This window comes from Phymastichus coffea, unplaced genomic scaffold (assembly GCF_024137745.1).
Source record: "Phymastichus coffea isolate CEN01 unplaced genomic scaffold, Cenicafe_Pcof_1.1 PCOF00028, whole genome shotgun sequence".
Classification (NCBI taxonomy): Eukaryota; Metazoa; Arthropoda; class Insecta; order Hymenoptera; family Eulophidae; genus Phymastichus; species Phymastichus coffea.
This window is the reverse complement of record NW_026706839.1, coordinates 803,044-816,204: the sequence shown is the minus strand read 5'-3', so window position 1 is coordinate 816,204 and position 13,161 is coordinate 803,044. Positions and strand designations below refer to the sequence as shown.

General features: G+C 44.1%; 3 protein-coding genes across 5 annotated transcripts; 1 reads left to right on the top strand and 2 right to left on the bottom strand.

The window, feature by feature from the left end:
• Positions 1-654: 654 nt before the first annotated feature.
• On the bottom strand, positions 655-5,784 carry LOC131662962 (AP-1 complex subunit beta-1). 3 transcript variants are annotated; one of them, XM_058932981.1, is made up of 11 exons: positions 5,653-5,784; positions 4,982-5,097; positions 4,748-4,918; positions 3,818-3,844; positions 3,468-3,713; positions 3,147-3,407; positions 1,986-3,090; positions 1,664-1,913; positions 1,255-1,606; positions 993-1,184; positions 655-917 (listed from the first exon to the last, which is right to left on the bottom strand). In XM_058932981.1, the coding sequence occupies exons 2-11, from the start codon at positions 5,087-5,089 to the stop codon at positions 843-845; spliced, it is 2,787 nt and encodes a 928-aa protein (XP_058788964.1). In that variant the 5' UTR covers positions 5,090-5,097; positions 5,653-5,784; the 3' UTR covers positions 655-842. The 3 variants fall into 3 exon arrangements, with proteins under 3 accessions (XP_058788964.1, XP_058788965.1, XP_058788966.1); XM_058932982.1 differs by having other exon boundaries at positions 4,982-5,094; positions 5,653-5,764; XM_058932983.1 differs by lacking the exon at positions 3,818-3,844.
• Positions 5,785-6,398: 614 nt separating this feature from the next.
• LOC131675685 (salivary glue protein Sgs-3-like) lies at positions 6,399-8,681 on the bottom strand. The gene is made up of 4 exons (XM_058954762.1): positions 8,270-8,681; positions 7,566-7,753; positions 7,320-7,479; positions 6,399-7,241 (listed from the first exon to the last, which is right to left on the bottom strand). The coding sequence occupies exons 1-4, from the start codon at positions 8,343-8,345 to the stop codon at positions 7,147-7,149; spliced, it is 519 nt and encodes a 172-aa protein (XP_058810745.1). The 5' UTR covers positions 8,346-8,681; the 3' UTR covers positions 6,399-7,146.
• A 376-nt stretch (positions 8,682-9,057) lies between these two features.
• LOC131675684 (uncharacterized) lies at positions 9,058-11,169 on the top strand. The gene is made up of 7 exons (XM_058954761.1): positions 9,058-9,258; positions 9,353-9,576; positions 10,016-10,273; positions 10,336-10,452; positions 10,529-10,616; positions 10,680-10,821; positions 10,890-11,169. The coding sequence occupies exons 1-7, from the start codon at positions 9,207-9,209 to the stop codon at positions 11,098-11,100; spliced, it is 1,092 nt and encodes a 363-aa protein (XP_058810744.1). The 5' UTR covers positions 9,058-9,206; the 3' UTR covers positions 11,101-11,169.
• Positions 11,170-13,161: the final 1,992 nt, after the last annotated feature.

Here is a 13,161-nt window from a genome sequence, read left to right as displayed (position 1 = left end):
AACGAAAAAAGTAGCATTCATCATAAACAAAGATATATTTCTATATGTTACAGAATGCCCTTAGCAAAAGATTTCTTGCATCCATCTCCTGCTGAGGAGAAAAGGAAACACAAGCTGAAAAGGCTGGTTCAAAAGCCCAACAGCTACTTTATGGATGTCAAATGTCCAGGTTGCTATGCAATCAAGACTATTTTTTCGCATGCTCAGAGGCCAGTGGAGTGTGATGGATGTCATACGATATTGTGCACACCAACTGGTGGTAAAGCAAGACTTACAGAAGGCTGTTCCTTTAGGAGGAAGGTCCAGTGCTAATTTTATTAAAGTAATCTTTACATTCACTTAATAAAAAATGGAAAATGTGATAAAAAAACTAAAATATAGTTTTCTATTTATTCTGTTCTTCCCAATTAATGTTCCCATGTTCATAAACTCATTTGAATAAAACTTTATTTAACAAAATACTTCATTCTGATAATTTTTGAAACTGAAAAATGTCTAGTTTATTACCAGTTTATCCTATTCGGTTCAAAATGTTATACACTGGAAAAAAGACACTTTAACTTTATATTTTTTTTATAATTTAATTTAGTTTGTTTTAAATTAAATAAATAGAGGAGTTGGAATAAACTACATTAAATTCTATAAATAAATCAGTTGTATATTTTATACATATATATCTGAATTTGATGCCTTAATCATAATACATTATAATTTAAAAAAAACCATTAAAATGGAATAGGATTTAAGTCTAGAAATTTATTCCGCATCAGGCATCAACGCTAGATAATGTCATCATCAACAAATATACAGAAAACTTGAATATCATTGGAATGATTGTAAATTTATGAATATAAAATAGCATTGTACGATTGAAATATCGCTGCTGCGACTTCTGCAGTCCTAGATTTAAGAGATAACTGAAAGAAAAACAAATAACCATTTCATTGAATAAATCTCAGAGCTGGTTTTAAGAAAAGAAAATATTGGCTCACCAGGATATCCGGATTTCCAGGTTGAATTTTCAATTCTACAAGTACCCATACGTTGTTTGTGAGTTTCAACGACTGATACAACATATCCTGTCTTTCTACATTTCTCTTTGCTATTGTGAAGACGTTGTTCTGTTGCATTTTCGAAACTACTTGGTCTGTTGTTAACATTATACCAGTCAAAGTATACTGCACCTGTATATAGATAACTCGGTTAATGATCGGTTTGTTGGCTCTATTCCGTGAAAAGCGTGCATTGATATACCTCATTTTGAGCAGGAATGTCCTTCCACGTCGAAAGGAAAACCCTTTTATCAAGCTGACCATCTTCAGTGAAGTAGACGTTCATCGGCACTATGCAGGCAAAATAAAACACATCAATATTATTTTTGATGGCTACTTGGAGATTGTTAAGCGGCTCCATTCGCTGGATCGCCCCCGTGGTGGCTAAAGTCAAGCTGACTTCGATGCTCTGGCCCGGATTCAGAGGTCCAGGTACTTGTAGCGGAGCGGCAGGCGTCAAGCCAAAGCTGTTTTTATTCAATTGGATGGCAAAGCCACCCATTGGTTGCATGGCTTTGTTTGTGAAGGTCATATCCATGTAAATCTGGCCAGCCCTGGTAAGCAAGCACGTTAGTCGGAGATCCAATGGCAGGAGTCGCGCTAAAACTTACTTCCTTGAGAATGTTCCCCAAATATCGAAACCCTTGCCTTTGTCCGCCGGCAACCAGTTTATTTTAGGCGCCACATACGAGGTGGTGCCTTGCGTGAAGCCGAAAATGTCTCCCAAGAGGCCGGTGGTCGTCTGGGACACGACTGGCTGGCTGGCCTCTGCCGGTGCTCCCAGGATGCCGTCAAGACCGCTGCTTAGCAAATCCAGGCCCGAGGACGCCGGCGCACTCGGGGTTACCATCGGCGGACCGCCTAGGTTAAAGGAAAAGAGTGAGTATGGGACGAGCTAGGGCTACTCCTCGTTGGGCGAGCCATCGAACTGACCGATATCCATGCTGAGGAGGTCACCGATCAGCGAATCCTGAGCCGGGATAACTTGTGCTTGTGGCTGCGCCCGCGCCGCCGAATCGTCACTGGAGCCAGTGCGGGCTGGTAGCGACTTTCTCGCACCGGCGGAGCGGCCCTCAACGAAGGCCGTGGGCGGCTTATGGTAGACCGAGGCCAGACTGGAAATGTGACAGATAAGCTCGTCCAGCAGCGTGGGTTCCAGCAGGTCTGTTTCTTCGGAGATAAGCGGCTTCTCGGCGAGCACGACCTCCTTGGCGGCGGCAGGATCAGTGCTGAGTAGTCGCCAGTAAATGAAGCCGCGGTCGCGTAGGTCCGGGTTGTCCGAGTCCTGGGTAGCGAGACTGAGCACCTGCTGCACGAGTTCCTGCGTGTCGGTGGGCCGCTTCAGGAACAGCTTGACAATGGCGGTAAGCAGCTGCAGCTGCACCTGCGTATTCTCGTCGATGAAGCCCTCCAGGAAGCTCTCCAGCAACTCGTCCGCGTTGTCGATGCGCTCGGCGTACTCGCCGATTATCCAGATCATGGAGGCGCGCGCCTCGGGCTCGTCCAGCGTATCCAGGTTCTCGCACAGCGTCGAGATGATACTCTCATACTTGTTGGGATACTTGCGGAAGATATCCTTGATCACGACGATCGCCTCCTGCACTACGTAGTTGACCTTGGTCTGGATGAGCTCGAGCAGAGTGGCGACGCAGCGTTCGGCGGACGGCTCCACCTTGATTGCGCAGCGCCCGATGGCACGCACGGCCTTGCGCACGAAGTCTACGTCCACTTCAGTGGCGTACTCCTTCAGCTCGGACAGCACCTGGGCAATGTTGGCCTGCGAGGCCAGCCTGATCATAATGTCCAGCTTCTCCAGCTTCACGTAAATGGGATCGTTGTACTTGACGAAGAACACTTTCATCTCATGCTTGAGGATGTCGGGGCGCTTCTGTACGATGAGGTTGATGTTGCGCAGTGCCACGTACTGCACCTCGGGCTCAGAGCTGAGCAGCGTGACCAACGGTGGCGCCAACTTTTTCGTCAGCGTACCTACGAAGTCCGACTCGAACTGCAGCATCTCCATCAGCTTCATCAGCACCTGCACGCGCGTAGAGGCTCTGAGTGGACGGATCGCCAGCGGCACGCGAGACATACCTTCACCGCAGAGAGTACGACGGCTGCGTTGGCGTGGGCCAGGCGTGGCGTGATCCGCTCGCAGATGCTCTGCGCCTCGCGATCGTCCTTGGGTGAGTAGTTGGCCAGCGAGTCCAGGATGAAGACCTGGCCCCACTCGGTGCACTCGTTCAGTGCGGTCAGCAGCTTGTTGATGGTCTGCGCGTTCATCTCGACGAGGGTCTGGCCGCTGGGGCTGCACTCGTTGATCTCCGACAGGGCCGCCACGGCGTTGGCCACGACCTGCACGAGTGGAGCGTCAGCAAAAGCGCTATAGGCGGGCGCGCGGCCGGGCTCGTTTACCATGGGATTGCTGTCGGACAGCAGATCCTTGAGCTGCTCCAGGAAGCCCTGGTCCTCGACCAGACCCGCGTTGATGTCGTACAGCTTGGCCACGCACACGGCCGCAGTCTTGCGCACGTACGGGTCCTCGTCCTTCAGGCACTTGCGCAGCGGTTCGCACAGGTACTCGGTGATCTTGTCCACGCGGATGCAGCCCATCGTGCGGACGGCTAAAGCGCGAATCAGCGGGTTCGGATCCTCGCAGTCCTACGCAAAAATCGGTCACGCCAGGGATTCAAGTCTGCACGCGCTATTTGGCTATCTATAGTCAACTTTAACAACTTGACAGCATAGAAATATGAATGCGGTACCTTTAGCATCGGAGACGTTGCGAGCTCCTTTTGCGTGTCAGAACGAAAAATGTCAACATTGGTCACCGTCACCATTGTTATTTATTATTTTTGTTAATTACGTTTATCAAATAATTGTTTGCTTCTTTTCACTCGCACATTCACAACTACATTTTATAGCGATTCTCTGCTCTTTTCCATACTGAACCACTGATTTTTCAAATGGCACTATTCTCGAACAATCTCGTATGAACGTTGATCGTCTAAGTATACCAAAGTAACGTAGCTTTCGAGGCAAGCCTCTAAAACTCGACTATCTATACTTCTATGCACCCAGCCACATAACAGTTACATAAATTACAACTCTATGTACACTTCCCTGAGTAAACACATTAACGCAATACTCAACAATTGAAAAGATTTATTCCAATAGTTGATAAGCTGAAGTGTCAATTAATCTGACAGTTTTTAATGTAAACTAGTCATTTTTATTTCATCATGAAAATGATACAATGCATTATTTGTGACAATGAAAGTCACGTGCCCTTTAAAATATCAGCATTTCAATATGTAACCCTCATAACATACTAGCCTAATGCAGACAGCTTGAACGTTTCATTTGTTACCAAGCTTTATCTGCACATTGGAAAGCAGGCAAGCTGTAGAGTCATATAATTTATTAGGATATAAAGTAATAAGCACCATTGAATTACTTTGCTACAACTTGCCTTTGAGCAGAGAGGTTGTTAGCTTGGAAGTGAGTACTATTAGTTTCAAATTGGTAATTTTTAATTCAAGAAATATCCATTCTTATGTGATAAAACTATTAGTATATAGAATAAGCAGACAGGATACTTGAGTTCTCAGATGTGTTAGTAATATATAAGTAGTATATATGAAGGGTGCACCAACAAGTGTGCTCAATCAAAAATAAATCTTAAGATACATTACCTTGACAAATGTGTTAACAGCCATAATGGCCATGTCTGGTTGACTTTTTGCATAGTTCATGAGATAAAGGTAAACCAATTTCTTCAATTCTAAATTATCAGTTTGCATACAATTTACTACATCAGGAAAGAGTGCAGATACATCTTTGCCTACGGTCATGGAAGCAATGACCTACATATCATAAACAACAATTAGGAATTGATATATAACTATTTGATTAAAAGAATAAAATACCTTTTTCACGGCTTCTTTCTTCTTTTCTTTCTTATCATTGTTCAGCTCGGATTTTAATTCAAATATTTCTCCCTTTTTTGTAGTGGTAAAATATTTTGAGTCGGTCATTTTTGCTGCTAAAATATTATTATATTAAATTTCAGAGTATTCTATTAAATGTTAGACTGCATAAGCATAAGACTTTATCCTGCATTAGTTACAAAACACATATTGTTAAGAGACTTAAGAAAAGACACCTAAATACTTTAAATTTGATTATATATAAGAAATTTATACACCCTGATACATAATTTCATGTATATACGTAGGTATTTATACTTGTATATATATGTACGTATGAGGCGTACACGTATAGACTGCACGGCATTCAGATCAATGCTCTAGAATTAAAAATCTCGTTAAGCTGTTGAGCCTTTGAAAACCGAAAAACAATATAATTCTCGAGCCACTTATCTAATTATCAAATGAGTCGATGAATATTGTGTTAATAAGCGATTGAAAGAAAGGACGGAATAGAATAATATATTGATGATGCTCAGTGTTCAATAAATACGAGCATATACATGTATATAGAATACGTTGCAGAACGGTTGGTACATTGCATGCAGTGAAAATAGCTGTATGAACGAAGAAATAGAGAGTAAAATGAATAATCACATATTATAACGTACGTGTTTGTTGCAAATAATACTGAAACACTTTGGAGATTATCACCTGAACCGCCTGAGAATTAAAGAACACAAAACGATAGACGTGCTCCTCTCGATTGACAGGTCTTTCTGTCTGCCGTCTCACCACGCATGTGTGTGTGTACACTGTACAATGTGTACGCCCCATTCCGTTCGGCGCCGGCGCGACTTTAGCTGTCGACCAACCGATGCAAAAACAGCTCGACACAAATAACATTTTATAAAAAAAAAAATGATCACATCTCACGTATGTCTAATTATATTTCTCGAAAAAATAATTATTTGTTATTGTACCATTATATTTCTTAGAAAAAATAAAAAATATCGTTATCGATAATTCACCTCCTACTTATTCACATAAAAGACATAATTAAGCAAAAATAAATTCACAGAAAAATTGTACCTTCTGTAGTCTAAATTTTACCATCAGTACAATTCTATAAATTTGTTTCTAAAAGAAATAATAGGACAATTGCAAATTACCACTAATTGTTACAACTTACAAGGATGTCATCCGGAAATGCACTTTGCGCAGGCGTAGAGCTTTGTAATTGTCCTATTATTTCTTTTAGAAACAAATTTATAGAACTGTACTGATGGTACAATTTAGACTACAGAAGGTACAATTTTTCTGTGAATTTATTTTTGCTTAATTATGTCTTTTATGTGAATAAGTAGGAGGTGAATTATCGATAACGATATTTTTTATTTTTTATGAGAAATATAATAGTACAATAACAAATAATTATTTTTTCGAGAAGTACAATTATACATACGTGAGATGTGATCATTTTTTTTAATAAAATGTTATTTGTGTCGGGCTGTTTTCGCATTGGTATCGAACCAGCTCTCTCACCCTGCTATCTACTAGCAGCGTATTACTATACTTATACTGTTTTTTTATTGGCCGAACTACGACCATGTCATATATCGCCTAGGGATTTTGGTTTCAAGCACCATTTGACTTGATTCAAACTATTTCATATAGTTTTTAATTAGGCAAGTTTAGATTTAATTCTTTATTATTACGTACGTTTAAAAAAATGCAACATACATTTTTATACATTTATACAATATAATAATATAATTTCTCCTCCAAAAAGCATAAAGTAACTCGCATCAAAATTCTAGTTTATATTAAAGACACCTATTGAAAACAATCGATCACAAGTGTTTCGTTAATGTGCGTAGAATATAAATGAAACTTAAAATTACATTCTCTTCTCAAAATCAGTAGTTAATATCGACGCAGTGGCTAAGCTACAATTTATAACTTAATATTAGATCAGATCAATTGTATAAATATGCACATTTTGTCAACATACTAAGAGCACTTCAGCATTTTGTCAATGCTATAAACATTATAAAAAATACCATATTATTATAATTAAACTGATAATTTTTGTGGCTGTTCACACGCTTTGCAGTGCTTGGTAATCTTTGAGATTCTTAAATTGTTTGTATCAGTGCATAGTCTCAGAGAGTGCGGTAACTTCTTTCTGTTTTAATTTTGTAAAACTTGTAGGAACCAATGCTTAAGCCAACCAAACAAGCTGTCATGATAATCCCACCTGCAAGACAAAACATTCTATTAGTGAAACCTTTCAATGGAATATTTAATGTGTCAACTGAAAGTATAGTTTTATTACCCATAAAACTCAAGCCATCAAAATGTCTTCCAGGAGGTATGTTTGGTACAATAGCTGTAGTAGAAGCTCCTGAAGGAATAGCAGTGGGATTTGTGGTAATTGTAGCCGTTGTTTCTGATTTGGATGTAGTTGTTGACTTGGTTGTTGTGCCAGCTGTTGTCTGAGTAAACAAATTAAAATTAAAATTAAAATTATGTACTTATTATTTCTAAAATGCTTCTTAATAATATTTGAATAAAATATTACAAATGATGTAGATGAAGTAGTAGGTTTGGTTGGTACTGCTGCTGTAGTAGTAATAGTAGAAGTAGTAGTAGTTGAATTGGTAGTAGGGTCAGTAGATGGTGATGTCGGAGCCGATGTAACCGTAGTTGACGTAGGTATTGCAGTTGTAGTAGTGAGCAATGGTTCTGGTGGAGCTTTAATAATAGAAGCTGAAAAGATATAATTTTTTATCATTTATTTGTGTATTTCAATTTTTATCAGATATTTCAAGAGCTTGATGTTATTAATATACAATAAATATATGCTCTTTTCTCTTAACATCGGACAAAAAATGAGTAACTTTTATATCTCCTTGCAGATGATTCATTGCGCAATGCTAAAATAAAGTGACAGCATAATCTAACTACTAACTGCAGTGATGTTAAAGGAACGTTTCAATCAAAGAATTTTAGTAAAAATATTGTAACATTGTAGGATTCAAAGAAAATATTAGTCAAAAAAACACTTGAAAGAGCAGAGAAAAAATTGACGCAATACTAAATGGAATTCCGCAAGTATCTATATGTACGAATGAGCATGACGCTAAGCAAATAAAATACGATTTTTGGCCTCAGTCTTAATGCCAAGACGGGAAACGTCTAGCCAGCGCTGTATTTGTGGCAAGAAATCTATAAACAAAGCAGTGGCATTTTCGAGAATAAGAGATATAGGCAAAAGTTACTTACCATCCGACACAACAGCAGCCAAGCCAACCGTAAGCAAAAGCAGAAGCGTGGTGGAAGTTGAATATTTTATTCTCATCGTAGGTACGTGTAGGCAAGAGCCGCTCGAAAACTAGCTAAAATTGATCGTACGAAAAAACGCACGACGTGTACGATACGGGGAATTATTCGGCACTGTGCGAATGGGGGAGGAACAATGCTATACTATCTACTGCGCGTCTGTTTGACTGCTTGTGATATAGATGCCAATTGCGTGTTAGATATTTTTCGAATTGTCCCACTGCCGCACGGGAGCAGCGACTGCGTGTGTTCTCGACGCTAAGTCTAATCAAAGATAAAAGCAACTTATCAAACGGATACAAAGTGACGTTTAGGTTAAAGAAGCTTTCGTCTTTGCTCGCAAACTTCAAATGTACGAAGTATAGGCTACTAGACAGGCACCTGCGTGTAACTGTTCGTTCTAGAAATACTGCAACTATGCAGATGGCGCTGGCAACGTTCACTTTCGTCACTCGCTTATAGCTCTTCTCTTCATTCTTCTTTTCTGCTTTGCATACGAATAGCAGTAATTAGTAAATCATTATGGAAGATGCATAAGCAATGGGAAAAAATAACTATCGTGTTCGAGTTTCCGAATCAAAGACTGGGAAAATATACCGCAAAAGATTAAAGTTATCCGTTGGAACGCTATTCCAAAGGTTGGTTGATGAAAAGAGGAGGGAAAAGCTAATTCAGCCGTGAATTCCCGCGGTAGGCGTAGGTGATGAGTCAGAGAAGGCTGCGTGCAGGAACAGACGCGCGAGACGGTGCACGGCTATTGATCGATCGATGAGGCGAGGCGAGGGCGGCAGGGTAGTCAGCGGCGCTTGCGCCCGTGTCAGTTGCACGCCAGCGCAGTTCTGCCCGAGGATCCGACCGATAGCCAAGACGAGGACGAGCCATGGCACGACCACGAGCATTCCCTAGCCTTGGCTGTCTGCTGTTATTGGCCCGTAAGTCACCCTCCGAGCAATTTTGCACAAATGGACGCGCGGAAAGTACAGGCCTGTTCAGGCTCACGTTGCGACTGTTGTCGTTGGCTTGCAGTGGGCGGCTCGGCCATCCAGCTGCAGCAGCAGCAGAAGACAACCACGACGACCTCTTCGACCACGAGCGGACCGACTACGGCGACGGAGCCGGCGGCGGCGGCGGCGGCGCCGGCGGCAGCAGAGCCCAGTTCCCAGCCGAGTGGCAACAGCGACGAGCCCTTTACCACCAAGCGCAACGCTCAGGTCTTCTTCGATCTGCCGAAGAACAGTCCGTTCCCTCTGGTAAGCTCGCGCGCGTCACTCGTCGTGCAAAGTCGCGATCGATGAGCTCGCAATCGCTGCACCTGCATGCTTCGCGTCCTACGACCGAGCCGTGAAAGTCCTCGGGCGGGTCGCGCGCCAAGTTGGGCCAGAGCACGTGAGCGCGTAAGCGCAGTCTGCCCGCGTGGGCGAACGGACGTCAGCTATATGCGCGCACAACAACCCCTCGACAAATAAACCGCTTTCTCTCCCTCTCTCCTTCTCTCTGTCTCGCGTTACGTTCGCTCGGTTCGTTCGCGACCAATCTTGCCAGCGATGAAAGCCATTCGCAACAGGCGTCCTCGCTCGAGCGTCGCCGCTCCTCCGTTTCGCGTGGCCGACGCAATTAAAGAGCAGTCGGCTCTTCGCTATGATCAAAAGCGGGCCAATTATAGACGAGTCGCTCGTCGCACCGTTACAGCCGGTGGCAAACGAGGTGAAGCCGACGGCGTCGCTGAGCAATGCCGCCTCCAAGTCCGCCGGCGGGGCCGGGGCTGCGAAGCCGGCGGTGGCGGCAGCGGCGCCGCCGACCACCGTCAAGCCGACGACGCCGCCGCGTCGCGGCACCGCCGAGCTGCCGCTCTACCGACTGAACAGCAGCAACGGACAGGCCTGCATCCTGCTGCAGGTGGACGCCCTCATCACCATCAAGTACCGCACGAAGCTCGGGGAGGAGAAGGCACGTACGCGCGAGCTTCGCGATGCGACTGTAGCTCATTCTTTGCTCGTCTCTCGTTGCAGGAAGCCGACGTTTACGTGCCCAACGGCGCCACGGTCACCGGCAGCTGCGACAACGAGAACTTCGTCGTCATGTCCTTGAAGTGGGACACCTTCATACTGTCGTGGGCCTTCGCGAAGGTAATTAGCAATGCGCGCCTGCGTGCGTTCGCTTGATCGTCACTGTAAGCCGAGCCGAAACGCTCTTGCCTTTCAGACCCCCGGAGGCGAACGCTGGTACGTCGACAAAATCGAGCTGACCTACAACACGAGCGACAAGCACTTCGAGCACATCGACCAGCCGAGTGAGTATGACGCGATCGATGGATCCAACGTGATTATCCCTAAACGAGCACCGCGTTCCGTAGGTAAAACCGTGAGAGTGAACAACGCGCAAAGGCATCACAGTTCGATGCTGTTTCCCACTCCTGTGGGCAAGTCGTACGCCTGCGACGAGGAACAGGAGATCGCCCTGACGGACGGCAAGGTCCACGCCAGCGTGCTGCTCAGGTATAGCTTGTCTCTGTCGCTCTAGCGATTGCTCTGTTTGACTCTCGCGCTCGCTCTTCGAACCACAGGACCATGAAGCTTCAGCCTTTCAAGTTCAAGAGCAACGATTTCGCCAGCGAGTTCTCCTGCTCGGCGCTCTACGCTCGGGCGAACCGCGACGAAACTGCCCCGGTAGCTGTGGGCTCTACCCTGGCCGCCGTCGTACTCCTCACCATCACCGGCTATGCCGGCTGGCGTTACTTCAAAATCAAGAAAGTCAAGTACGACACCATGGAGTAATTTGCACCTTCCACACCTTTGCCGTTGTCCAAGCTTTCTTCCTTCCTCCCTCCCTCCCTCCCACCCTCCTTTCCGCACGAGCTCAGCTAACCAGACGTACTCGACGCTATTCGATCCGCGGACAGCTTCATCCCTCGACGTGTGTCGTCGCACGCGCACGCGTGTCGCCCGAGATTTTCCAACACGGATTCCTCTGTACGTACTCTCTATACGTGTTGTCTACTTCAATTTTCAGGAAAAAAAACTGCTTTGCATCGTTTACGCGCAAGAAGCTGCGCCTCGGAGCACGTCGAACAATTATTGTATCTCGCGCAATTCTCATCGACAAATTGTCATTTAATCATGTAATAATATTGTAGCGTGTATGTGTGCGTGCGCGTGTGTATTTTAATGTGTACGTTCGACAAACGGATAATCGCAAACTCTGAAGGTTGTATGAATAGAAACAAAGGACAAATTGCGGGCGATTTTACGAGAGCCTCTCAATTTTTCCATTCTCGATGGGCATTTCTTTTCGATCGTCTCTTACTAGTCATAATCAGCTCTTGCTCAATTACGTGTTTCTCTAGTCTAAGACGTCGGGGACGTGTTTCTAGTCAATCGAAAAACTCATTGTCGACTGTCATCACGCTTCACTCTTAGGTTGACCGGCAACCGATTGGCAGTCCACTTTACCAGATCAAGAGAATTGTACAATTCGATCGTTAGTCAAGCTTAGAATGCGTGTGCGCGTTATATTTTGTTATTGCCAGGCGAAACCGCGTTCGGTTTGCGCCTCGATATTCCTTTAGATTGTCAGCTGACAAAGAGAGCTACTAAGATAGTATAAAATGTTACATTACCTTTGAAATATTTAACGTGCCGTGATACAAAGCGCGTTTCGATTAAATAGCGATTAAGAAATCAATTGATATCGGCCGAAGATGCAAGCCGAGCAACGGCGGTCAATCTGTTCATTTGAAAAAAAAGAAAAAAAAACAAAGAGAAGAGATTAAAGGAAACCAAAGATCGAGCGCGACGTCCGTGCACACGAGCGTTGTGTACGAAACTGCTATGCAAGTGCAACGGGTATGCATGGACAGCAAAGCCGCGCACACGTAATGCGAGATATAACTTCATCACATGTACAAGCTATTATGTGTGCCACCGAATAACAGATGTGGCAAAGCCTGTGGAGCATGCATATCCATATTATTGATATAAAGAACCTCTGTCTTCCAAGCGTATTATATAAACTAATCATAAGTATACATATACATATATAACATATATATTTATTGTGTACATACGATTCTCTTGTGCGTATGTAATTATTATTATTATTATTATTATTATTATTATTATACATTATAGATAGCGTATATTCATGAATATATATTGTTTCGGAAAGAAATGAAAAAAAACAAAAAGATGTCAATACCGTCAATTCAACTACTATATTATACAGATATTAATTTGCGCAAAGTGAGCGGCAACAGAGACTTAATGATCGTTGAATTTGTGTTAAATTTTGGTCGAGTGTCGACGTTGGCTCGGCGGTGTCATTGTGGAAAGCGAAGGTGTGTCGACGGTCGGAGAATAATGGCAGGCTTGTAAAGGTCGAGGGCCTGTAGATGCTGAAAAGAGGAGCGCACGGAGGGCCGAGCTTGCAGTTTGTAAAGTGTGCAGGATGGTTTGAATAAAGCGATCTGTTAAAAAGGAAAAAAGGAACGTGTAGAGCTGGCGATTTCTTGTCCCTGCATCGTGTAGAGGCGTGAAAAGGCCTATCGCGGGGCGCATTGTCCCGGGCGCGGCGTAATCCGGCGCGCGGGAGATCTTTGCGCGGGATAAAGGCATCGGAAAATTTAACGAAGCCGGCCCGAGGAGTCCGGGGTGTTGAGTGACTCGGGCTCGTACGCGTCCCAGCGTGGCTCGTTATCTCCGGCGCGTTATCCGCAATTACCCCCGAAACAACCCCTGCGCCCGGCATAGCTTTATAAATTATAGGTCGAGTCGAGCGCGCCAGACGCCCATCTGTCATCCGTCGGCCAATTATATTGCGCAACTCCTTCGCTACGTTGG

What these genes read in the sequence shown, in the direction of transcription:
- LOC131662962 (XM_058932981.1), bottom strand. Translation starts at nt 5,089, where the DNA reads ATGACCGACTCAAAATATTTTACCACTACAAAAAAGGGAGAAATATTT. An exon ending in TGTCCGACAGCAATCCCATG is followed by an intron (nt 3,408 to 3,467) that starts GTAAACGAGCCC and finishes CCACTCGTGCAG; the next exon opens with GTCGTGGCCAACGCCGTGGC. An exon ending in TGGGGAACATTCTCAAGGAA is followed by an intron (nt 1,607 to 1,663) that starts GTAAGTTTTAGC and finishes CTTGCTTACCAG; the next exon opens with GGCTGGCCAGATTTACATGG.
- LOC131675685 (XM_058954762.1), bottom strand. Translation starts at nt 8,345, where the DNA reads ATGAGAATAAAATATTCAACTTCCACCACGCTTCTGCTTTTGCTTACG. An exon ending in CTACTTCATCTACATCATTT is followed by an intron (nt 7,480 to 7,565) that starts GTAATATTTTAT and finishes TTGTTTACTCAG; the next exon opens with ACAACAGCTGGCACAACAAC. An exon ending in TGATGGCTTGAGTTTTATGG is followed by an intron (nt 7,242 to 7,319) that starts GTAATAAAACTA and finishes TTTGTCTTGCAG; the next exon opens with GTGGGATTATCATGACAGCT.
- LOC131675684 (XM_058954761.1), top strand. Translation starts at nt 9,207, where the DNA reads ATGGCACGACCACGAGCATTCCCTAGCCTTGGCTGTCTGCTGTTATTG. An exon ending in TGTCGTGGGCCTTCGCGAAG is followed by an intron (nt 10,453 to 10,528) that starts GTAATTAGCAAT and finishes CTTGCCTTTCAG; the next exon opens with ACCCCCGGAGGCGAACGCTG. An exon ending in CGAGCACATCGACCAGCCGA is followed by an intron (nt 10,617 to 10,679) that starts GTGAGTATGACG and finishes CGCGTTCCGTAG; the next exon opens with GTAAAACCGTGAGAGTGAAC.